Here is a 26777-nt window from a genome sequence, read left to right as displayed (position 1 = left end):
GATCGACAGAATAATATAAAATTTTCATGAACTGTCTGAACTGTGAGGAAAAATGAACGATAGCAAGTCGCAAAACCTCAATCATACCGTTATGCAGACGACGCTCATGGGCGATTCGTATTTTAAAGTGATTATTATTTTCTTTTCCTCCCATATGTGGAGAGTCATTGTATAGAGCTGTGTCAACTTCTTTAAATTGTCATATTTGAATAAATTCATATTCGTAACCCCTATTTTATGATTCTTGTCATTTGTAGCAGTGCTAAGCAGTATCCAATAGGCATTTGAACCCAGAGATCCTACTTTCATATTATAGACATAAGGCTCCATCTTAAGTATTTGTTTTCTTTCTTTCGAACGTACCACTCCCCCAAGTGCTCAGGCTGCCGGGCCGGCACAGAAAGTAGGAAGGGGAGCGGTTCGAAGCTCGTTAAGCAATTCGACCCGCTCTTCAATCCAATCTCATCCGTGGGTGTTTACCCCGTTACGTGGAGGCATTCTTATGCGTGGGTCATCCATTCGAAGCCCGGAAGGGTGTAATATATATATATATATACAAATTGTTTGTTATGTCTTTCGAGTTTATTCGTAACTTAGCCATAACTCTGGGTATCCTGGTACCATTGTTCCCAACTGTTCCTATCAGTAATCTTTCTCACTAATTTAATGTCCGTTACTTATGAATACTATATCCTGAGTATACCCAGATTTCACTCCCTTGTAGCAAAAACGGTCTAAAAACCGACCGATGTAAAGATAGTTTCGTCTGGGAACTGACTTCTTTCTTACAGAATACTGTTGATCGCAACTGTGAGCTCACTGCATTAGTTTTACTGCATCCTGAGATTCAGTTTCACTAAGTATGCTACCATCTTGGGAGAGTATACATCCAAAGTGCTTGAAATAGACCAGCTGGTCCAGCTTCGCATTCCCGATCTGACATTCAATCATTTTAGGTTTCTTCTCTACTGACATCACTTAAGTCTTGGAAATGTTAATTTTCATATCAAACGCATTATACCTCTTTTCAAAATCCAAGATATTAGATTGCAGATTATATGAAATTCACGACAGAATAAAATCTATGTCGTATAGGACTTGAGTGAATGTTCTATCAACCTATAAAAATATGCTTAAGCAGGCTTACCATATTTTTTGGGTATAACCCACATTATTTTGTGATTGACCTGATTAAATGCTCACACTGATTTTGCTAATATTACAAAAACTTGAAATAACTTGCGTATTTAATTAAAATGTTAAAGTAACAACTAAGCAATTAAGGTAGATACTTTATGGTTAAAAAACGGAAGAATGGCTTTATTGGAGATGAAACATAAGAAATGAATACTTTGAACTGTACAAAAACTTCTTATGTTTGAAAGCAACAAAATGTTTAGAACTTAATTATTTAACTATTTTCACGCGGTATTCAATATCACACCTTTCTTTATGTGCAACCAAAAAAACTGCACTATGCACTTTGCATTTTACACTAACAAATTCCACAAATTCACAGAGTTTTAACAATACTTATATTTCTGCTGCAGCATATCGTTCAACACTCAATTACTTATATCTATTGTCAAAATAAAAAATGGACTAACTGACATTAAGTTGCTTTCGTACAATGTAAAAGAATTAAACAATGATATTCCAAGAGGATAAATTTTATCGAGTCAACTCTTTCATTAAAGAGACTCATGGAAATACAGAATTCTCGCTATATCCATAATTCACAACAGGACTGCAGGCCTACTGTGAAGCACATGATTTATTTGTTTCTGGCATTCAGAGGTAGAAAAGTAATTGTGAGAAGAAATTTATTTTATATATACGAATTGATGCTTTCACGGCCCGTACTTATAGACATGATACACGTTTTTGGGCTTATGCCGTGTCAAGAGAATAAGGTGAAATTCTTTACATTTCACAGAGAACTTTGCTCTGCTCATCAGAAGAAAATCTTGACTGTTCACAAAAAAGGCTTCTCACAGAATGAAGTTTGAATTAAGGCGTTATAATAGAAGTGGAAGTGGTACGTTCATTCGTCACCAGATGGTTCACCGGACGCGGTACAGAGCTACCTGCCTTACGTTCACAACACCACAGATCGAATTGCCAAGGTCCATCACAAACACAACATAAAAACCGTGTTTGGTACTGTCACTAAAATTGCTCAGTCTGGGGAAAACCAAGGACAAACTGTCCCCACTTTTACATCCTGGGGTATACGAAATGTACTTTTGGCAAGGTATACATTGGCCAAACATGTCGGTCCATTGGTATTCGTATCAAGGAACATGAACGAAATATTCGTCTCATCCAGCCAGACAAATCAGCAATAGCTGAGCACGCTCTATCGACGGGTCATGATGTCGTGCTCCAAGATGCTCGAGCTCTTACCCACACTAGACACTACAGGTCCAGGATTATACGGGAAGCTGTGGAAATACGTAGAAATCCTAACAATTTCAACAGGGACACTGGCTACTAATTAAGTAATACGTAGTTGTCAGCAATTAAGGATTTACGTAGGTAGTTCCCTTCCCTGTCCCTTCACTATTGTTATTTCGTTTCGGTGTTTGCCAAATTTGTACGTTCCTCATCGCCATATGTTTCATTTCAGGCTTGTATCTATGTCATACTTTCATATGTGTGTACTCCTATTGTTATGTGACTCCCTCTCAGAATGATTCTGATGGTTCCGTCAGATTCCGCTTCGAACGTCAGCACTGTAGCGAGTCCGATGCGCCATCTGGTGACGAATGAACGTACCACTTCTACTTCTATTATAACGTCTTAATTCAAACTTCATTCTGTGAGAAGCCTTTTTTCGTGAACAGTCAAGATTTTCTTCTGATGACGCAGAGCAAAGTTCTCTGTGAAACGTAAAGAATTACATATTTACTTGACACGGCATAAGCCCAAAAGCCTATATCATGTCTATAATTTTAATGTAAACATTGAAAGATGAAGTGATGAATCAAGTACGTTGTGATTTACAATATGCATTTCAGTATTTATTTCGCTCTGGCACTATGGGTCGCTGAATAACTACTTTAGCATATTGGACATGTTCCTGCATTGAATTTGATGTTCCACTCCATTCTGTTGCATTTTTATTTCCTTCATGCTTCCGAAAATAAAAGTTATGGACATCTCTTTCCGATTTCCTCTTGGAAATCTTGGAAAACTGATACCATTTTCCAGCAATTGCTCCAATACTGAACATCGTCCTGTCTAATATCAATTTTCTCGATAACCTTACGGATTTTGGCGATCTGTTTGGAAACAACCCCTCTCTCCTCAACGTCGGTCAGATTCTTTCGCGTGAACCTTTCTTTACTCATCCTGAGTATATGTCCATAGAAATTGAATCGTCTCTTCGCATCGATTGCAGAATTCCTTCAGTTTCTTTGTATAACTCATTGTTCGGTCTCAGTCTCTGTTGTCCATCAACATCATATTCCTGACTGTTTTTCTTTCCTTCCTTTCGAGTTATTCTAGTAACCCTTTGTTGGTTAGATCTAAAGTTTCAGCAGCGTAAAATGCTTCTTGTTTGCCAACCATGTTATACTGTTAAGAGTCTTGCTCTCGAAGTTATAGATTTCTTATTGCACTCATCGTTTGTTAATTGGTATGCCATTCCTATTATCCGGATTCTTTCATTTACTGCTTTCTTTTCCGCACCATTACGTTGGATTTCTTCTTCTTCTTATTCTTGAAGTAATAAGCAGTTTACAGTTCTTTAGCCACCCTCAGTCTACATCCATTTATATAGAGCTTCAAAAGGATGCTCCCCTGAATATCAGCCATGCTATGAGAAGTTCCTAGATACGAGTTCCCCATTTCATCAGATATCTTCCTGGCGTGAGGAACGAGAGATTAGAGAGAAAATATATTGTAATAAATGAAGTTAAAATAAATACAAGGGAATAATAACAATAATAATTTTTACATCCTACTAACTATTTTTATGCCTTTCGCAGAGGCCGAGGTACAGGAATTTTGTCCCATGTAGTTTATTTTACATGCTGGTAAATTTGACGCACTTTAACTCTTTTTAAATATAATCAGAGTGAGCCACGGATACCCGTGAAGCCCTGAACAACTATTTGGTGATAGGAAGGTCATCCGACTTTAAATCCCCCAGAATCTCAGAAATCATCATCATCCTGGCCTAGTCCCAACTCGGCACTATATGTGGAGGGATGTATTCACTACTGCGTGTTTCTATGGTGTGATGTGTTGTATGTAAATAAAGAAGTGCATAAACAACCAGCCTCCGAGTGAGAGGAGTTAACTAGACGCGGTTGAAATACCACGAACGGGCCATTTGAATGGAGGGCCAGTACGCTGACCATTCAGTCAGTTGCTAAGCTTTTAACATTCAAAGACCGAACATTTCTGCCTACTGGCCATGGGTACGTATTGTAAGGCGCAAGTATACTTGAACGAAGGTCGGTAATGTCTTTGAGGTTGAGCCGGAGGTACTCCTGAAGCCTGTGGTAATGTGATGGAGATGGCCCACGGAAAATAAATGGTGGTTGGTTGGTACGCGAGGATGTTGACGGGTGGAAGGAGTACCTTTGGTTGTAGGACTTGTTTTGTCATCTCTTGTGCAAGAAAACAAAAAACAAAAAACAAAAGAAAAAACACCAGGCGTCACTGGTATATGTGTTTAATTGACTGTACAGTTGAAGGTGTGCCGTAAAACTACCTCTGTCCACAATCTCTATCCACTTTACACAGGTGAAAAGTTAGTATACAGTATATGATGGCAACACTATGCAGTAGAGGGTTAAAGGGGCCTAACACCTAGGTTATCGGCCTTCGACTCAGACGGTCTCGGGTTTGATTCCCTGACAGCTCATAGATTATAATAACGTATGGTTAACTTCGCTGACTCGGGGACTAGGTATTTGTGTTAGTCCTAATACTCTCCTCTTTATAGGCCTAGACATGAAACACAATACACTAAGAATCACCATAGAAAACACGCAATAACCAATATATCACTAGGTGTGGGGAAAATAATAAATAATAATAATAATAATAATAATAATAATAATAATAATAATAATAATAATAATAATAATAATATTCATGATCGAAAAAATACGGGAATCAAGTGAGGAGAAATACTGTTGAGGTCTAATCTCTTTCTCATTTAAGGTGCAATAAGTATAGCAACTACTGTATTTCTGGCAACAGTTGGTAAGTTGTACGTAACTTACAAGTACTCTTGGCTCTCGTTCCTGGCTGACCTTCAAGTGCAGACGACAGCAAGTAATCTGCAGCCTTTACGAGTGTACTGACAGCTATAAAGTACGACCTCCTGCATCCCTTTCAGGCATACGGTTTTAACAAAATGAAAATCAAACAAAATTAACTCCTGTAACACGAATATTTCGATGGTACCTCTGAGAGTTATTGTTATCATTATAAATATTTAGGCCAAAAACGTCAGCGTAGGTATCTGCTTAGACAGACGTACAAAAAATAATTTTCAGACTGTTTTTATTGCTATTTCAATTGTTGGGTTAATAATGATATGCAAATGTACTCATTCATTATTTTACCCAAGTTATGAGGTGTCTTCGACAGCCGAGGAGTTCTAGACGTTAGCTGTAATTAAATGACATGTGACGTGTACGTTTTTGGAGGAACTGTAAGAAATTTCTACCGTCCTGAAAGTGAACTCAGGCTCAGAATTACTACCTAATTTTCCAAGTGGACTGCGTCAACTTATTTACAACATCTACACTGTTAGACATTTCACCATGTCCTGATGTGGCATAATCAATGATAATCTTAAGAATGAAGTTGATAAAGGGCCGAAGAGGTATTATACACAGGAGTCCTTTCGGTCAGATGCCTATTTCTGTTATACCACTGCGATTGGAAATGCCACATATTAACTTCTGTCTGTAAATATTATCGCGGAGGCTAATTCAACAGCTCCACCATCAGCTGCCACGGATGACCTACGCGTCAATGAAGAGGCAAACTATGGAAATGAGGATTGAAATAGTTTCTCGTTGCTTTCCTCAACGAGCCAGAAGTTGCAATTGCATATCAGTCTGCCAAGTTCACTGAAATGCACGTACTAACCGACCCTATAAGCGATATTTTCACACCATTCATAACAAGGACTGGTTACATAACTAATGGCGTTATTAGTGCCATTTATACCTCGGTCACTTCGATATTGTCAAAGCCAAGGACGAGGCTGAGACAGGTCAGTGAAAGTATGTTCTAGCCCGTACTGGAAGATATAGCGCCGTGTAAAACTGGGCCACTCCAGCAAAGGCCTAACTGAATATCTATACAAATAAAAAATAAAATCTCGCCTATGCACTTCAAAGTTTGGCCTTTCACTTTGGTTCTTTTCTTCTTCTTCTTTTTGCTTTACGTCGCACCGACACAGATAGGTCATATGGCGACAATGTGATAGCAAAGAACTAGGAGTGGGAAGGAAGCAGATGTGGCCTTAATTAAGGTGCAGCCCCAGCATTTTCCTGGTGTGAATATGGGAAACTATGGGAAAACATCTTTAGGGCAGCCGACTGCAGGGTTCGAGCCCACGAGTAAAGAAGTGGAATCAGAGGTAAGGCTTTTTGCAAAGTATAGAGTAATAGAGTAATAGAGTAACAGAGTAATAAATAAGTTACAAGATTGTGAGCAACTGGAACGTGACCTCAATAATGTTGTGAGATGGACAGCAGGCAATGGTATGTTGGTAAACGGGGTTAAAAGTCAGGTTGTGAGTTTGACAAATAGGAAAAGTCCTCTCAGTTGTAATTACTGCGTTGATAGGGTGAAAGTTCCTTTTGGGGATCATTGTCAGTATCTAGGTGTTAATATAAGGAAAGATCTTCATTGGGGTAATCACATAAATGGGATTGTAAATAAAGGGCACAGATCTCTGCACATGGTTATGAGGGTGTTTAGGGGTTATAGTAAGGATGTAAAGGAGAGGGCATATAAGTCTCTGGTAAGACCCCAACCAGAGTATGGTTCTAGTGTATGGGACCCTCACCAGGATTACCTGATTCAAGAACTGGAAATAATCCAAAGAAAAGCAGCTCGATTTGTTCTGAGTGATTTCCGACAAAAGAGTAGCGTTACAGAAGTGTTGCAAAGTTTGGGGTGGGAAGAACTGGGAGAAAGAAGACGAGCTGCTCGACTAAGCAGTATGTTCCGAGCTGTCAGCGGAGAGATGGCGTGGGATGACATTAGTAGACGAATAAGTTTGAGTGACGTCTTTAAAAGTAGGAAAGATCACAATATGAAGATAAAGTTGGAATTCAAGAGGACAAATTGGGGCAAATATTCATTTATAGGAAGGGGAGTTAGTGATTGGAATAACTTACCAAGGGAGATGTTCAATAAATTTCCAATTTCTTTGAAAACATTTAAGAAAAGGCTAGGATAACAACAGATAGGGAATCTGCCAGCTGGGCGACTGCCCTAAATTCAGATCAGTAGTGATTGATTGATTGATTGATTGATTGATTGATTGATTGATTGATTGATTGATTGATTGATTGATTGAATGCAAGCTCACTGCTACGCGACGTTAACCGCACGGCCGCTTGCTCGGTCACTTCGTATTTATCTCGCATTAGATATACAAAAATATTTCGTTGATTTATTCGTTTATGATGATATTAGGGAAAAATGGCTAGGCTATGCATTATTCGACTGAATACAGTAGCGTAGAAATATGGGGCCAAAACAGAAAACACCGAATTCTCCATTGATATTAGCTGGATCGGAAAACTGTACATAGCAAGAGCTGTGTAAAATATAGTTACCAATCGTTTATGTTTCATGCCTTTTAAACCGTTAAAGGAATAATAACCGAGTTATTATTATTATTATTATTATTATTAGTATTATTATTTCCTCGTTATGCCCAACTAAGGAGCCCGACTAAACTTATTTAGGTGACGTCGTTGCCAACTTCAAGCAGCAATTGTGTTTTACTTTCACTGATAGGGCAAGGTTCAGAATTATTTTTGTCGATCTCTGATTACTCATTCTGAGATTATTATTATTATTATTATTATTATTATTATTATTATTATTATTATTATTATTATTATTATTATTATTTATTAACTTCCAAATGTCTTCGCAAATATTAATCCTGTCTAAAAAATGTAGAAAACTAATTTCCAATGTTTTATATCTGATCACCGCCTGCTTATAAGCAGCCATCGGATGCATATCAAACAGGCAGTAATTGATACATTTTTAGCGTACGAGCTAGACATATCCTCCAACGGCGAGCATCAATGACATGGTATGGTAACGAGCTAACTGGTGATTACGGTGGTTGTTTTCGTGATTGTTTTTATAACGTGCAAACCCACGTGATCTTTATCTCCTGTTCATTAGGAACAGATTGAAAATGACTGTCTAAATCAGAAGAAAATCTCGTAAGAATTAGGGAGACTAGGAACCATGTCGTACAATGTCCCAAACCGTTAAACATTATCATTACAGTGACTGACTATTGTTGTTAGTTGGCGTGTGCTTTGTCTTTTTTGCTACCAATCATCTCCGTTAGATGGTATTACTGCTGCAATTACAAAAAATAACCTTCAACGGAGGGTATACAACAGCTAGCTGTAAATAAATTAGCATGCTTCACACCGGAAGATCTATTGACTATATTCCATTATTTTTGTTCTCAGTCTGTTTACATTTTGTGTTCTTCGAAGATTGTGTCATTCAGCAATTTCTCTAAATCCTCTACAGACTCAAAATAAACTTGCAAACGTTCCTCGGCAAGATGCGAGGTTGGTTCCCACCATCGGCTGCCCTGAGAATGATTTTCCGTGGTGTTCCATTCTTCTGCACTAAGGCGAACGCTGGGACAGTTCCTAGTATAGGCCACTGCTGCCAACCCCGTCTCCTTAACCATACATCTCTTTCACCACTACAAATCTCCTGGCCCTCTTCCGGGGAGGAATGAATACAGTTTAGTTGTAGCGGTTGCAGGGTAGACTTTGTCCCGGCAGCTGTGCACTCCGATCGGCCAACCGAGCAGAGGACTGGTGGCCACGGTTCTAGCGTGGCTCTACACTTTTGCATTCGGGAGACGGAAATAGGTTGGTTCCCACCATCGACTGTCCTGGGAATGGTTTTCTGTGGTTTTCCATTCTCCGCACAAAGGCCAATGTAGAAACAGTTCCTAGTACAGGCCTTAGCCACCAACCCCTCTGGGTACGGAAGGAATACTGTAGTAGTAGCAGCAGCTGTCATGCTTGTTTAATATCAGTTACGTACGCTTATGTGGTATGTTTCGAGCTGTCAGTGGAGAGTTCGCATGGATTGACATAAGTAGACGAATAAGCTTTCAAAAGTAGGAAGGATCATAGTATGAAGGTAAAGTTGGAATTCAAGAGGACAAATTGGGGAAATTATTAATTTACTGGACAAGGAGTAAGGGAGTGGAATAGACTATCAAGGGAAATGTTTGATACATGTCCAAATTGTTTGAAAATGTTTAAGAAAAAGCTAGAAAAAGAAAGTTGATAGGGATTCTGCCACCTGGGCGACAGTCATAAATGCAGATCATTGATTGATTGATTGATATTGAAGTGAGAAATGGACGAGTTGTACGTAAGGTCATATGAACAGCGAAGGTGGGAAACGAGGACGAGCATTTGGGTTACCGAGCATTCTGATGAACAGCATCCTTTACTTATCGAGTTTCTTAAAGAGCGCAAATCTGGCATCAAATCTGTGGCGTACTGTTGGCCACCGTAATGACTGCGCAATGTGACCTAAAAGAAATGAGGCTGGCATTAAAATCTCACGGTTGTGTTCTCCATAGTGAACGAGAATGTTGTTAATATTGATGCTTTCACGGCCCGTTCTTATAGACATGAGACGGGCCTTTTGGCTTATGCCGTGTCAAGAAATCAAGGTGAAACTCTTTGCGTTTCGCAGAGAACTTTGCTCTGCGTCTTCAGAAGAGAATCTCGACTGTTCCCAAATAAGTCTTCTACAATAATGAGGGTTTAAATTTGAGATTGTTTTACCGTTGTAACTGTAGTGGTACGCTCGTTCGTCACCGCGTGACTCTCTGTATGCTGGCACAGCGCTACAAGTGGGAGCTGACGACAACATTAAGCCCCAGTTAAAATGTTCATCACACCGTGAGAAGTAACAGAGAGGAGCCCGCTTGGAGCGCTGCGCCAGCACACAGCGAGCCACCTGGTGACAAACAAGCGTACCACTACAGTTCCAACGTTAAACAATCAAATTCAAACCCTCATTATTGTAGAAGACTTTCACGGGAACAGTCGAGATTTTCTTCCGAAGACGTGGAGCAAAATTCTCTGCGAAACGTAAAGAGTTCCACCTTGTTTCCTTGACACGGTATAAACCCAAAAGGCCCATGTCATGTCTACGAGAATGTTGTTATTTTGAAAGTCAGACGGTTTACTCAAACGTTCGTGTATGAGCTATAGGATGGAGACTTTGGCTTACTGCCTTACAGCATGTCTTGTTCCGTTAGCACGGAGTCCTTTGTGAAGTTGCTATTCTCTTAGTTGCAGTTCACGAGACAGAAATATCTTTCGAGCGAAGAAGATCTCTCATTACACTAACTTGCATTAGGTTGCAGTGAAACGTAAAGTCAAAATTGACATGTGAACAGCTAAATTAAACAGCCTGCACACGTTAGTGGGGATCATGCCGTTTATAATTACAGAGAGTGATTAATTGAGAATGAATGCGACAATGCTTAGCATGTTTTGTGGGATGGCAAATTAATCACTTTTTCAAGAGGGGATCCATGTACGGAAATGCATGGTTTAGGTGCGGTGGGTTGGGGAGAAAAGTTTGAAAACGCTTGGGATATGCTGACGGACGTGCGTTTCACATTTTGTCAAGAAACCTCCACCATCTCAACCAGATCATCATACCGTGCATTAAATTACAAAACAGGTTCGAACTGTCCACCTCCAACTTGATGCCTACATTGTCGGTGGAGATTTGGCACACATGGTCAAGACATTATTTGCTTAAGGATATGGTGTACGAGTCGCATGATCATAAAAGGAGGAACTTCTCACAAGAATCCTTGTAGCGACAGAGATAGTCCACACTTTTCTTAGAAATACATCTGCTAATTATCCCCCGCAGTCCTTTAGTCTAAGTATTAACAAAACAAAGACGAACCGGGCTTTTGTTCCACTGGTTCCAGGAAGTTTTGAAGAGAGGAGGATAGATTGAGTGACAGCGATGGGAAGTGTATATCACAACTTTGTGTGATGATCCGAACATTTATTTTAAACACATTTTCCTTATACCTCTCAACACTTGTACCCCAAGAAGCTTTTACCTGGTTCACTCGTGATCACACCAGAAATACCTGTATACAGTAGGTTACGCGGAAATAGAAAACAGTACCTTCATTGTCTTCATCATTCTGCTGCTGGATGTGACGCTGTATCCAACGCTGACAGAAGCTGCCCTCCACGTAACAGTAAGCAGCCTCTCTGATCACGTCTGTGCCACACAGCGTTGGTCGTTTGCACCACCTACAACACAGTTTAGAAATGGCTAACAACATGTAGTAACGACGGAAAGGATATAGCATGGTTTAATGGCAGACACTGGTGAAAATAATAATTTGTTTAATGTCCATTCTAATTGTCAAAGTTCTTAACAGATTTCATATTATACAAATTTCACCTTTCATGAGTTCCTTTTAAGTGTCAGAAGCTAACAAGTACTCGGAGTTGTCACATTTATGCACCCTTAAATGCCACTAACCTCAGCCGGAAACGAACCCAATATCATTAGAACAGAAGGCCAATGAATAACTGACTGCATATGAGATCGACGATTATTATTTGGCACGGGTTGTGTAGCTGTACTCAGCAGATAATTGGTTCGAGCCTTGAAGATGACTTGCGGTAGTTCTTTCTTATAACAGACAAATGCTTGTTCGTAAGGTTTACGGATGCATTTCTGGCACAGACGAGTAATTCAATAATGAAAAATTATGTTAAAGTGTGCTATAATATTTCTTTGTTATATAAATTCTTAGTAATTCTCACAATATTTTATTACCCAGTGATATTATCGTAATCCTCTAACCTTATTTGCCGAGGTATGAATCCAAGCCAATACAAATACGATTATTTCAACGGAAAGATACCCTCTTTGGTGTAGGTTACTCGAGAAACAGCAGATGGTGTGGCACACGATCAGACATTTTATTACAGCCAGTTTGCCTTTCTTTGCTTGTAAGAATACAATAAAATGTAATGCTTTTAATTTTTAATTTTTAGACCTTACGCAATTTGTGAACGCCTAATAGTGTGTATTTGGTGTCCAGTACTCCTGAGATTGACTAGTGCGCTACCTGACCTCCAAGAGGAGGAAGACCGACGGGCACTGTGAGCTGCATTTTAAAATTCCTTATTCTTAACCCCATTAATACCCTTATTATTCTTCATCGTGGTATTACACGTTATAAAAAAAATGTTTTTTTTAAAATTCCTGGGATGAACTCGGACACTGTACTTCTTGCAGCGAGGAACGCTATTTTTACTTATTGACTCGTATCTATTTATTCTTAACACAACAGGTCATACATCCCAATTATAATGCTTGCGACAACTGTTACATATTACATATTAAGTAAATAAATAAACGTATTCTTTAAAATGCTTGTCATTGACGCAAAAGAAGGGTTAAAAAACAACATAAAATGTAACATAACTCTAATATCATACCACAATCCAAGATGCTACTGACAAAGCATAAAATCTATGATGAAATACATATATTATTCTTATATGGCCTTTTCCCCCAATGATCTGGGGTCGGCGATAATTTGGATTAAGCCCAGTTTTACGGGCGGATGCCCTTCCTCACGCCAAACGTTTGCGGATGAATGCATTTAGTATTGTGCGTTTGTGTGGTGGTTTGCAGTGTAGCGTGTACTAGTAAATGCAGATGTGTGTTAAGACGATCACTAACACCCAGTCCCCGAGCTAGAGAAATTAAGCAAACTCACCTCAAATCCCCGGCAGGACAGAAATCGACCTAGGACCTTCTGAACCAAAAGCTACTTCGCAGAAAATTCAGCCACGGTGTCAGACTCTGTGACGTAACAGTATCTTTAAAAAATATTAAAACAGTATTTCACTGAGGATGTTATCGAATAATATGATATGCATGTTTAATGCTGGAGTATTTTAAATTTCGTTTATTATTAAATTATAGCAAGATGTACAGAGTTACACGAAGAATTAAGATTAGCTTCCATCATACTAAAAGCATCAATGTGTGGATAGACATCGTAGTATAGTCTAATAGCCGATATTAATAGAGGATTTCTCATTGATTTCAGATATATTATATATTTCTAAGTCGACTTAGTTTCTGTGGTGCACAAAAAGAGACTGGTCACATCTTATTTGAATAATAAGTTTAGCAAAATATGCCTATTTAATAGTCATTAAACTGGGGAAATAATTGTATTACGTTTGGTCCGCTATTTTATTAAGTTCTTGTTATGCCGGCAGTTGCCACACGACTCAAGAGGCCGCGACACAATGCTGCTTAGAATTCATAGCATTTTGATTAAGATTTTAAATACAGGGATGGATCATCTCAACCTTGACATTCCTTTAGCATTGCGGCATGCAGATTAATTTCCTAATTAGAATACAGAGATGATGCTCTTTGGCTCCACATGTGACACCGGGCGTGCTGTAACATCTGGCAGAAGGATTCGTATTACCTCACTTATTGACTATTTCTTAAGACGTCCTAAACAGACCGTATATAGATCGTCTGTCCGAGTCTGGCCTTTATGTAATAACTTTTTTAAGTTTGCAGAATATTTTTGAACGGCTAAAGTAATAATTCCAACCGTGTTACATTCTCAGTAATAACAAATGAAATATGCAAAAGAATATTTTCATTTAAAAATATTTAGAAACCCTGAAAGAATCGTATGAAACTAATTTTGTTACTAATATACAGTTTTATTTTAATGAAGAACAAACTGAATTTAATTTGATGTGCATTTTCAGAATTTAAAGTTGGCGTTCTCCGATGCACATTTAAATATAACCTACCAAATTAAGAACACGTTTTTTAACGTTAGCGACTGTGCTTTGATGTTAACTTTTCAATAATACCAACTAAACTTTGATGAATATATTTTTCTGATTTTTCTTGTACGAATAGGCTTGGAAACAGTGGTGTTAAATTTGTCCATAAAACATACATATTTGCCAGTTTGATATTGTACAAGTAACCTGATAGAAACGTAATATAAAATTAAAAACCTTCGAACAAATGTTCAAGAAATAATGTGTAGTAAATACTACTATTACTAACTGGAGAATGGCCATGAGGACAAAGTATACAGAAAAACAAGAGAAAATTTAAATATAATTGTGAGGATTTGATATAATAATAATAATAATAATAATAATAATAATAATAATAATAATAATAATAATAATAATATGACCTCACGGTGTGCAGACATTTTAATTCGACGCCATCTGGCTGCCTGCTCGTCAGTTTAGACGTTCCGTTTTACTCTAGGTCTACTAGATGGCAGACAGAGTAAACCAAATCTCTCCTGGGCGTCTGTGGCTCAGATTTAATGATTTAATTTAACATTTAATTATTTTAGTTTGAACTTTTCACATGGCATTCCACTGGGCTCAGAAACATTGCTGCCTTTGAAATAGGAGAGATAAGTTTTTAAGAATGCTCAGTTAGTCCAACACAAACTTTGAACTTCGTACATTGCCACAGAAGTATTATCTTTTTCTGCTCCGCCGAGCTGAGTGACTCAGACGGTTGAGGCGCTGGCCTTCTGTCCCCAACTTGGCACATAAAGGAACTCCGGTGGGACTAAATTCCGGCACCCCAGCCTCTGCGAAAACCATAAAAATAGTTAGGACGTAAAAACTATTATTATTATTATTATTATTATGCAGCAGTGCTATTTAGACGCATTGTAACACATTTCCAGTCTTATAAAAGAGCTGAAACAGCATGCACTTTGCTAGCCACCCTTCTTACAATGTTTAGGTACTGAAACTTCTGTATCCTGCAATGAAGACTGTCTGCTACTTGTTCCAGCTCTCGCAGTCTTTTAGGGGAATTCTGATAACATTTATACAATCTTTTAAAAACTGAATCAAGGTCGTCGATGTACTTTCTTTTCTTCCGAGAACTTAGAACAATTAAGTTTAATCTGTATGCTACACAATGTACAGCTATGAATATGATTCACATTCTGTCTTATTTTCTGTACAAGACCATTGTTACACCCAATCATACTGCTGCATCATCAGTAGAGACGTCAACCTGCGTCAACTAACTTACTGGAACTAGATGACAGCCATTCTGAAAGTCCAAAATTTTCACGATCTTTGTTAATAACATTTAAATAACCATCTGCAGTAACACTTCCAGGTGAAAGAAGAGAAAGAAATGTTTCCAGCACTCCAGTGTGTTGTAAAAATCTACCATACCAAGTTTCTTCTTCATCATCTGCCTTGTCAAACATTAAACTGACATACTGAGCATCCTTCATTTCAAAAATAAGCTCCTCCCGCAACACTGTGATATGTACAAGATATTATTTGCATCTTTTTCCATTGGTAATGCAACTCCCAATTTTGCATTTCTCGAAAAGGCCTTCGAAGTCTGAAAATTACTTATTCCTCTTTACAATGTAATAAGCCACATTAAACAGTGTTTTCAAATGATCGAATAGATTTTTATCCATTTTCTTTACGCGTGTTGCCATAGGAGTATTTTCTGGTGCCAACTGCACCGAATATGCTGTTACCCCCTTTTTTTTTTTAATGCTGAGATGATTTCTCGTATTGTTTAAAAGTCCGAAATTTCAAGGGTCCTTGGAATCGTTTTCGAACTTTCGAATCAGAAAGATGAGGAAAACATGCACGCTGTTCACAAAATACTGGTCCGCTGTCATATTTAAGCCATGTCAGTTCCTTGCATCATTCTTCCTTGAATTTTATTTTCCACATTGTTTCCAGTGTGTTTACTTTGTACTTCCACTTCACCTTCGTCTCAGTTTTCACTCGCTGAAGCCTCACCGGATACACAATGCACTGGTGTTAAAACTGCATAATCATTTACTACACCGATACTTGATGTTGAATCCGGTTCCTCTGCCACTGACGAGACGGACAATAAATTTGTGAGTAGCCTTTACTTGTTCTGTTTTCGCCCTGTTGTTGAAGCACATTTCATATCGGCATAAGCATCACAAAAATGTAACAATCAAAGTTTGAAGAAATGAAAAAACACGCTGCAGAAAGCATCAAGCATTTTGTCGGCAACACTGAATACGCGCGTAATCAGGTTTGCCACACGTTTTATGAATCTCACTAGATGACCTTCGGAAACCCTCAGTTTTCCAAATTTCTGCAAATTGTAATTCCTGTACATTTCTATCAGACATATCATAATTATATTTATGATTCTCAATTACTGAAACTAAGAACACTCCAGGTTTTAACTCATCTTATGTTGAGGACTTCGTAACAGGAGGTCAGATGTAAACTGTCGTAAAAGCAAAAATGACAAATGTGAGATTTTTAACGTAAGTGACTTGTTTTGGTGGTGGGTACACTATTGTAAGTGTACAAAGTGGTCGAAAACAACGTAAATTGAGTATATGAGCGAAAGAGCGTTGCTCATACTGACACGTAATTTGAAAAAAATACGTCGATATCTCGCGCCGTTCTTTTTTTATCAGCTGCTGAAGTTAGCCAATCAGATCGCTTCTCGGGTGAATTCAAATGCGCTTTGCGAGGCGGTGTTACGAAATCTGCATGTGACTTGGTCGGGCTTGAGAGCCATCAAACACTAACACACCGCGGCTTCAGCCAATGCCACCGTAGCGCGCTTGCTATGGGCCGAGCCTATCAGGAAGGATGTCTTTGTTCGAGAACTTTGTTTATTCTTGGCACACTCAATCCGGTCATAAGCCACGTGCAGATTTAGTAACACTGCCTCGTAAAGTCCACCTGAAGTCGCCCGCGGACTAGAAGCAGCGTAACAAACTTGCTCCCAAGTCAAAACCAACACCAACACGCCACTCCCTCACTACAGAAACACGACCCCGCCCCCTCCCCCGACCTCCACACATAACACGGTGTTTTAATTGCCTCAAACTGAACCACTCTGCAGCCTCCTACTCAGAGCCCACCCGCTGCAACAGACGTGGCGGTTCTCACCGTCACACTGATTGTATGGTGCCTAGGGACCAGGCGAGGTGTGCAAACTGCCAAGGCAGACATGCCACCTCCTTCCCTGGCTGCCCTTTCCTAAAAAGGCAATTAAAGCACACTACGGAAGTATACAACACTTACACACACGCATTACACCCCCCTCTATTAAGTCTCCAAGCCCCCCCCCCCCCGAACTCCAGTCCCCTACTTACGAGCACACCATCCATCCCAGCCAAGACACTTCCCCATCCTCCTAAACATACTTCTCCTCAAACAACTCAGGCCCAGAATCCGCTTTCTCCCCCTACCATGCCCAGAAGACAGTTAATCATAAGTTAACCCACCACACTCCTCTATGATAAAGTCCCCGCCCTGAAACATCACCCCACCCTCACCCACCAATATTAAGATTTCACTTCCAGAAATACTCCCAAGTTTTTCTCGTCCGAAGCACTGGAACAGATGAGTCAGCAATCATGACAGTTAAACAACATCGAGCGTAGTCACCAATTGGATGGTTGACCATACGTCTTCACTTGCTTCGCTCACCTTAATTACGACATCCCTGGACTACGTCACAAGAGTTCTTTTTTGTTGTTGTTGTTGTTGCTAGTTGCTTTACGTCGCATTGACACAGATAGGTCTTACGGCGACGATGGGACAGGGAAGGGCTAGGAGTGGGAAGGAAGCGGCCGTGGCCTTAATTAAGGTACAGCCCCAGCATTTGACTGGCGTGAAAATGGGAAACCACGGAAAACCATCTTCAGGGCTGCGAACAGTGGGGTTCGAACCTGCTATCTCCCGAATACTGGATACTGGCCGCACTTAAGCGACTGCAGCTATCGAGCTCGGTCACAAGAGTTCCTTGGACATCTTCGAGAAACAGCCTTCAAAAAGGGCGCGGGTCATATTCTGACCCATCAAGACTAATAACAACAACAGGCCATCAAACAGCAAATCCAGCACCGGGAAGAAGAAATCTTCGGAATAGCACTCAAAGCCTCAACAGGCTGATAGGCTAAAATCCTCACGGTGCAGGCCCCGCCTGTACCCATGAGACGGTCGCTGCTGCCTGCGAAGCGATCTGATTGGCTAACTTCAGCAGCTGAGAAAATGACAACGGTGCGAGTTATCCAATTATTTTTTCTAATTATTTATCAATATAACCAACCCTCTAACACTCATATACCCGGTTCACGTTGTTTTCAGACCACCCTGTATGTTTCGCAGGAATGAGGATAAGGTATGATACTGTCGTGCTTGCAAGGAGAACCCAGCAATAAATAATGGTAAGTGATTCATAAAACAGTTCAACCTGATGCCGTCCACCGCACTCCTTATTGTATTGGCTCCTACGCTGGCCAGAACTGTCGATTCGACCTGCCTAAAAGGTAGCAAAATATCGTCGTTGCCGGGACAAAACCTCCTATGTGATAATATTTTTGGAGGTAAACTGACCCGCAGCACTTACATTATGAAGAGCGAGAATGCCTTGACAACATTCACACAATATTGTACCTTAGATGACAGAAGCTTACCGGCCAAAGTTCTAAGCTAAAATATTTCACATAGGAGGTTTTGTCCCGGCAGCGACGATATGCTTCTTTCTGCTCTCCTGTAAAGTTAGTGAATTAACACGATAGTTTACCTATGGCGTCCAGAATTATAAGAGACGTTCTAAAGATAACATTTTAGGTTAGATTTTGTGATTAATAGCTTTTTACGGGAAATACAAACAGTCTAAAACCTTGCACCACGTTTATAAAGCATTTATAATAGTGCAAGTTTTCAAGCAATGACTACGTGTATGCGTTACATTGAAGACCATTGAAATGTAAATTCAAAGGAGAAACGCTTCATTGGCTACCCTGAGCGGAGCATGTCACATCAACCACCTGCCAAAATTAAAAACGAATACGAAAGCGGCAACAAATGAGAGAAGCTAGCACAATTGAAAGCGCGGAATGAGAAACATAATCATTTTATTGGTCAGCTTAGCAGAGATCTGTAATCTGTATTAATAAGGATCATGTAAAAGAGAGAGATCCGTCATTCCTGTATACGAAATAGGATATGACTGAAGTAACAGTTCGAAGAGAAAAGGTTCTACGCACGGTGTCAATTACGGAAATAAATCCCAGGAAAGGATATTCTACTTCACTCGGGCTGGGCTGAGTGGCTCAGACGGTTAAGGCGCTGGCCTTCTAACCCCACCTTGGCAGGTTCGATCCTGGCTCAGTCCGGTGGTATTTGAAGGTGCTCAAATACGACAGCCCCGTGTCGGTAGATTTACTGGCACTTAAAAGAACTCCTGCGGGACTAAATTCCGGCACCTCGGCGTCTCCGAAGACCTTAAAAAGTAGTTAGTGGAACGTAAAGCAAATATTATTATTATTATTATTATTATTATTATTATTATTATTATTATTTCACTCGATAACACCAGCTGTTACTCTGTTAAATTAATCAACTTAATAGCAAAAGAAATTCTATTTTCATAGTAAAGCAGCATTGTGTCATTTACATAAGAAGTATATTTGAGTAATTTCTATGCCGGTAATACTTTCTTTACTAGAGGCTTTCTCAACACCCAACCTACGTACTTTAAATTATTTTTTATTCTATTGCTTGTAAAATGCGGCCTTGATTATTATTTAAAATGGTAATAACATTCATATAAAAGCAGAAATCGCCGATACTTACCAAGAACCCCCCCCCCCCCCCCGTTACATAACCTCATTCTCTTGTTCAACCGAGTTCGATAAATCATATGGACTGTCAGGAGGTTGTGTATTAGTGTATGTGCTTTGCAACAGTCAGCGACACCAAGCCGGAAATCTATATAATAAAAGGAAGTGTTTGTGTTTGCGCGATGTCCGGCCAAATCTACGGCACGCAGAGATCTGAAATTGTTAACAGAGGCGTATTCTTACATGAATACACATGTAAACATCCAACGCTTTTGTTGTTAGCGCATTAGTTAATAGCTCACATGTCTCTCCGTCAGCTTACCAACTGCTGAGGAGATGCCTCTCAGCGGCAATACTGTTACGCGCCAGCCAAAGCCTTAGCATCCTTTGGTGTTTCCTGGAAGGGATGTATAAGCCAGGCCGGGAACCTCCCAGCCGGCCCGAGTAAGTGCCGCGGCCCTTTCTCTATTGTTTTATTCGTCCGGATTTCCCGTTCGCCCTTTCTTAAGTGCAACGAGAATGCTTCGTTCAAAGCCGAACCCCCGAAGGTTCAAGTATTATCCGCGCACTTTTTAGTGATAGATTTTTGTACTCGTTGAAGAAGTAAGAAGGGTTCCGTCAATACTGCCAACTGAATGGAAATGAAATCTGAATTGAATCGATAATATGATCGATCGATATGAATTTTATAAACCTTTATTATTTTAAGCAAACAACTGTGTCACACACACAATATTTAATACTATATAACATTTCCCGTTGCGAAATGTGTTCCTAGCATGAATTCTATAGTTTGGCTTTGCTGTGTAAACAACAACAGTACGAGTACTTAAAGTGTACGCCAGATGGCGCACAGCGATGATAAGCGATTCTTAGTTTGTGTTTCAAAGGTTGCCAATACGAATCTCGAAGATAACCAAAGTCGACCGCTTCAGCACTAGGGTGTAAATCTATCACTAAAAAGTGCGCAGATAATACTCCATCATCGGGATATAGAAAAGGAGGCTAGCCACGAACAGTCAGTCAGTAGTTGGACTGGGACAGCATTAGTGCTGACTGTCGTCAGTGTCCCACCATTACTGCGCGGAGTACCGACGTGGGGTCAGTGAGTAGAAAAGTTGATGTGAGGAGAATTTCAGTAGTGTTAAATGTCGTCGTTGTGAAGAATACTGTAGTGCTGTTTAGCACTGCTGAGTTGTTTCCGCTATGTGGCCGCTGGTTAGTTGTCTGTGTTGAGTAGTTCACTGCGTGGAGAGGCTACGTGAATTGACCGTGTTGATTGTGTGAGAAGCGGAATTTCTCTGGAGTCGGTCCAAGCAACAGTCATAGTGAACTGTGGTGATCAGCAGCCCTTTGTTTGTATCTGTCTGCATGCAGCTGCTGTTGAAGGGGCTGAGTGTGCGAAGTGAAAGCGGAAGTGAAAGGTGAATGATTGTAGCCTGTACCAGGTAAAGACTGCCCAGCTGGAATCCTTCAGGTGAGAGACTTGTAAACAGACAACAATTAAGTGGATTGTAGACATTCATCATTGAATATAATTGTGTGTGTATTCACTGGGTCATAAGTAGTTAAATGAGATCGATAAAACATACTGTATTTTAAGAGACCATGCTCTGCTGGAACTTTGCTCTGAAAATAGTTTTTACAATAAGTCTACTGACAAGTTTCTTGCTTAGCTCATTTAAATGCCAATTAATTGCAATGGGTTTCAATCCCGCAATCATGGGCACAGAAGGTGAACGCCTAACGAGCTACGATACGCAGCTCATCCTGTTATATGAATGCGTTAACCAAATCCAGTCTGTTTGTTCAGACCAGGGTTAAAATAGTAAAATATCGAGTTGTCAATGTAATATCTGCCCGGTTAAAATCAAAGAAGTCTGACAGTCTACGACTCGTAAGAATTGTAAGTTAGCTTGTGCCAGGTATCCCATTAAGGAAGCTATACGAGTGTAATATTAAATTGCGAGGCAGTGAACCTGTTAAATTATGTAGCGTTTGCTGGCAAGTGATATATCCTAATGAGAGTAACTGCAAACGTAACGGTAACTTAAATGAGAATTGTGTATTTATTTAGCTAATACTAATTTTGTGTGGCTATTTCTAGCCGAGTGCGGCCCTTGTAAGGCAGACCCTCCGATGAGGGTGGGAGGCATCTGCCATGTGTTGTTAACTGCGTGTTATTGTGGTGGAGGATAGTGTTGTGTGTGGTGTGTGAGTTGCAGGGATGTTGGGGACAGCACAAACACCTAGCCCCCGAGCCATTGAAAGTAACCAATGAAGGTTAAAATTCCCGACTCGGCCGGGAATCGAACCCCGTACCCTCTGAACCGAAGGCCAGTACGATGACCATTCACCCAACAAGTGGGAAAAAAGTAAACTCGTGTCCTCATCCCAAGTTGGTGCAGCTTTTTTCAGGCACATCTCAATGGAGGTGAGCTGCATGTACCATTTCAACCACATATCAGCCCTCCTGCCATTCTTAAATTTCTGGCTGTACCGGGAATAGAACCCGAGCCCCCGAGGAAGGCAATTCATAACACTGCCCGTTACGCTACGGAGCTTAGTCAGTAATATATGATTTTGAGCGGATTTAAGTTATTGCAATGTCTGATACAATCTTATCTTATAAATAAAGTTGTTCGTGTCTGTTTGTCTGTTTGTTCCACCATCACGTCGAAACGGCTGGATAGATCTCAACCAAACTTCATATTTAGAGTATACTCACCCCGGGGAAGGTTTCGATATGCATATCATTTTAAAATCTTTGAAAAGACGGGGGTTTTATAGGAAAACCACAACGGTTTTATTTTCTCTTATACTATTATAGGCAAAATATCGAATTTGTCGTATAAGGACGAGACAAAGCTCAACTTAATCCTCTTGACGCAAAGAACAAAACTCGGTAAGCCCTACGGGACCGAAAACCATGTTTTAAGGCCCTAAAATCAACCGTTACGGAGATATTGGCACCACACTACCCCTGCTCTAGGAATCGGATAAAGAAATGAACTGCCGTAATCATGGCAACGTCTGCTCCAGGATTCTAGAGCAGTGAGATTATGCATGTACGTTTGGGCATAGCCGCCAACCAAAATTGGTACAAATAAGACTTAATATCTGCAAAAAATATACTGTTGTGTAAGGCACTCATAGGACTCCTTCGGGCGGGGATGGAAAGGGGGTGAAGTACGAGTATAAAAATCTTACTATATATAGAAATGAAAGTGTGTGTGTAAATGACACATCTCCTCCTAAACCACTGGAGCAATTTCAACCGAACTTGGTACACGTATTACTTACTATCGGGAGACGAGCACTGTGGAGCGTAAGCCATCCGTAGCGCCCTTAAGGGAGAGGGTCAGGGGGGACGGTAGTTACAATAATAATCGAGAATAGTGTCGAATTCATAGTTTTCGGGGTCGCTGAGTTGAAAAGTAATACTCTAGAATTTTTTTTAGTGGGGAGCAAAGGGGGGGGGGGTGAGATATTTTTTTTGCTAGGGGCTTTACGTCGCACCGACACAGATAGGTCTTACGGCGACGATGGGATAGGAAAGGCCTAGGAGTTGGATGGAAGCGGCCGTGGCCTTAATTAAGGTACAGCCCCAGCATTTGCCTGGTGTGAAAATGAGAAACCACGGAAAACCATCTTCAGGGCTGCCGACAGTGGGATTCGAACCCCGGGTGAGATATAGAAATAATTAAAAACAGTTTCGAATCCATAGATTTCAGGGTCTCTGAGATGAATAGTATTACTCTGGATTTTTTGCAAGTCCAAGTGGGGAGCGAAGGGGGTGAGATATAAAATTAATCGATAAACTACATATAAAAATATTATCTTCTTCTTCTTACTATATATAACAACTGATGTATGTTTGTGCGTGGGTGTGTGGGTGTGGGTGTGTAAATGACATATCTCCTACTAAACCACTGGAACAATTTCACCAAACTTGGTACACTTATCAATTAGTATCAGGAGACAAACCGCGTGAGGGTAAGACACCCCTAGCACCCTTATGGGCAGGGGGCGAGGGGGGTGGTATAACAATAATCCAGAATATTATCGAATCCATAGTTTTCGTGGTAGCTGAAATAATTAGTGACACTCCGAAATTATTTAAATTCATGTTCAGCCCCCTTGGGGTGTGGGTGAGGGGGAGTGAGATATAAAAATAATCGAAAACAGTGTCGAATCTACAGTGTTCTGGGTCACTGAGATGAATGGTGACAATCCAGATTTTATATTATATCTCTTAGTGGTGGAGGGCGGGAGGGGGACAGTCTCATTGACAGTTGAAATCCTGTACATCGTATCTATAGTGCGACGGCTAAATACATATAGTTATCACTTATTAATTTTTGACAGGATCAAATACTTCCCAGTCGATTCGAGCTTTCATAAGGAAGAAGTTTTACTTGAAAACTAAATAATCTAAAACTTGAAATCAAACACATCTAAATAATTTTAAAACTACATAATAGATCATAACATATCAATCTGCAAGTTAAAAAGGAACTCTCTAAAAATTCACATTACACATAACTAACTGGTAATGCAAATCTTAAAGGTAAATATTCAGAAATTATCCGGGCAACGCCGGGTACTACAGCTAGTCTCTTGATAAATATAATTTCCGCATCTACTGTATCTCTTGGCACAGGCCAGAACAAAGTGTATTTCACTTAAGGTTCAGTCTCATTTATGTCTAACGATATGGTTGCTGCTGAGGTCGGGTGGTACTGAGTAATACTATTTAAAGCACGGTTTGTACTTCTGGATGCAAATGACGTTTCTCACAGGGTCAATCGTGCTGCAATAGCACTTTCTGGCTCAATGAGACAGGCAATGGCGAACTACCTCACTCAATATATTATGCACTATGCCTCAATATGGCTTCGCAATTGAAGTTTGAAGTTTGCATATAGCGGCTGCGCTGTTTGGATGACGTAGCTATCAGCATGCATTCGGGAAACGGTGGGTTCGAACCTCACCGTCGGCAGCCCTGTAGATATTTTCCGTAATTTCCAGTTTGCACACCAAGGAAATGCTGGAGCTGTACCTTTCATTAAGGCCACGGTCGCTTCCTCCCCACTCCTAGCCCTTTCCTATCCCATAGTCGCATAAGACCTATCTGTGTCAGTGCGATGTAAAACAAATTGTAAAAATAAACAAATGAAAAGGTTTGCCTATAAACCTTCGGTATTGCTATTTCAGGATCCAGCAGGGTCGAATACCTCAGATGGTGCAGTGCTGGCCTTCCGAGTTGAAGTCTGTGTGTTTGATCCCGCCCAGTTCAGAGGATTTTGAAGTTGTTGAAGTCCCCCACAGCCTCATGTCGTTAGGTTTACGACCGCATAAAAGAACTCCTGCAGGACAAAGTTTCAAAATTTTAGCGTCTTCAAAAACCGTAAAAATAGTAAGTGGGTTGTAAAACCAATAACATTACTTTTTATTTATTTATTTATTTATTTATTTATTTATTGTGGATACAACCAGCTTCTGTGTTTATGACAACGTACATGTAAGATAATACTGCTTGTTATTATTATTATTATTATTATTATTATTATTATTATTATTATTATTATTATTATTATTATTATTATTACAGTATTAATATTATTAATATGCTGTCCTTTCCTTTTTAAGGTCAAAGTGTCTTTCTGTTCTTTGATGGCATGTTTCTGACATAATGGTTACGGGTAGGTGTCAGAAAGATACTTGGAGTCACATGAAAGACACCATGAAGGTATGCAACTTTTCTACATAATCCCCAACTTTGTTCAAGCATTGTTCCTACCGTGGAACAAATTTCTTATCTTGTTCGAAGAATCCCAGTCCAACTTCCGATAACCATTTTTGTGTTGTCGTTTTGACTAAAGCAATCAGATTTAATTCACTGTGATGCGCCTGCTTATACATATACCAATTTGTTAACGCGTTCAATGTTATCCTTCGTCATCGGAGTTAACGGTACCAGGTGAGTTGGCTCCCCGGTACGGGTCGTGTAGATATGAGCTTATATTTGAGAGACGGTGGGTTCAAACCCCAAAGTTGGCAGCTCGGGCGCTTATTGTCCATGGTTTCCTATTTTCTCATCTGCAGATTCTAGGGTTGTATCTTCATTAACGTCACGCCTTCTACCTTTACAATTGTAGTCCTTTCCTAACCCAGCATCGCCGAAACAGTACCTGTGTTAGTGAGACGTTAAACGATAAGAAGAAATAATACTATTACTCGCAATTCATTTTGGAATAGATGACAGTCTGAAATTATGTACTCTTAATAATAATAATAATAATAATAATAATAATAATAATAATAATAATAATAATAATAATTGTACCGGGTGGTACACCTCCACGCCGCTAATTCAAACTTTGCGCCAGTTAAAACTCCTCTACTGGAGGAAGCCTGAACTTTAACTTCCATATTAATTCAACGATTTCTCAGAAGATGTCATTACTATAAATTTTGAAGTGTTCTGAACTATGTCAGTTTCGATTCGTTTTTGTTTTATCTGTAGCAAGAAGTGCGAACATTCTCTTCTAGATGGCACTACTGAAGGACTACAATTATGCACCCTAGTGCGAAGTGAAAGAACTGTGTTTTTGGAGAAATTTTGGGTTCATAAGTTTGTTCTTGTTAAATTTCTTTCAGTCATTGTTTAAGTTGGCAATATTAACCCTTTCTTTCCGCCAGTTTTGAAATTGACCAATAAGGAATTTCTGTAATTAATTTTCCACCAATAAGGTGTTTCTTCTTCGTCTAGTGTAGTAGTTTTTGCCATTATCCAATAAAAGGCTTGTGG

At 39.8% G+C, this 26777-nt stretch overlaps 1 protein-coding gene across 1 annotated transcript in view; it reads right to left on the bottom strand.

Annotated features, from left to right (window-relative positions):
* LOC136867049 (uncharacterized) overlaps window positions 1–26777 on the bottom strand; it is a 717985-nt gene that overhangs the window by 87144 nt on the left and 604064 nt on the right. Inside the window, exon 5 of the mRNA XM_067144156.2 lies at window positions 11437–11567. Within this exon, the coding sequence (XP_067000257.2) occupies window positions 11437–11567 (131 nt within the window). The remainder of the gene's footprint in view (window positions 1–11436; window positions 11568–26777) is intronic.

Source organism: Anabrus simplex, chromosome 1 (assembly GCF_040414725.1).
Source record: "Anabrus simplex isolate iqAnaSimp1 chromosome 1, ASM4041472v1, whole genome shotgun sequence".
Taxonomy (NCBI): domain Eukaryota; kingdom Metazoa; phylum Arthropoda; class Insecta; order Orthoptera; family Tettigoniidae; genus Anabrus; species Anabrus simplex.
Note: the sequence above shows the minus strand (reverse complement) of the source record. Positions and strands in the feature narration are given on the sequence as shown.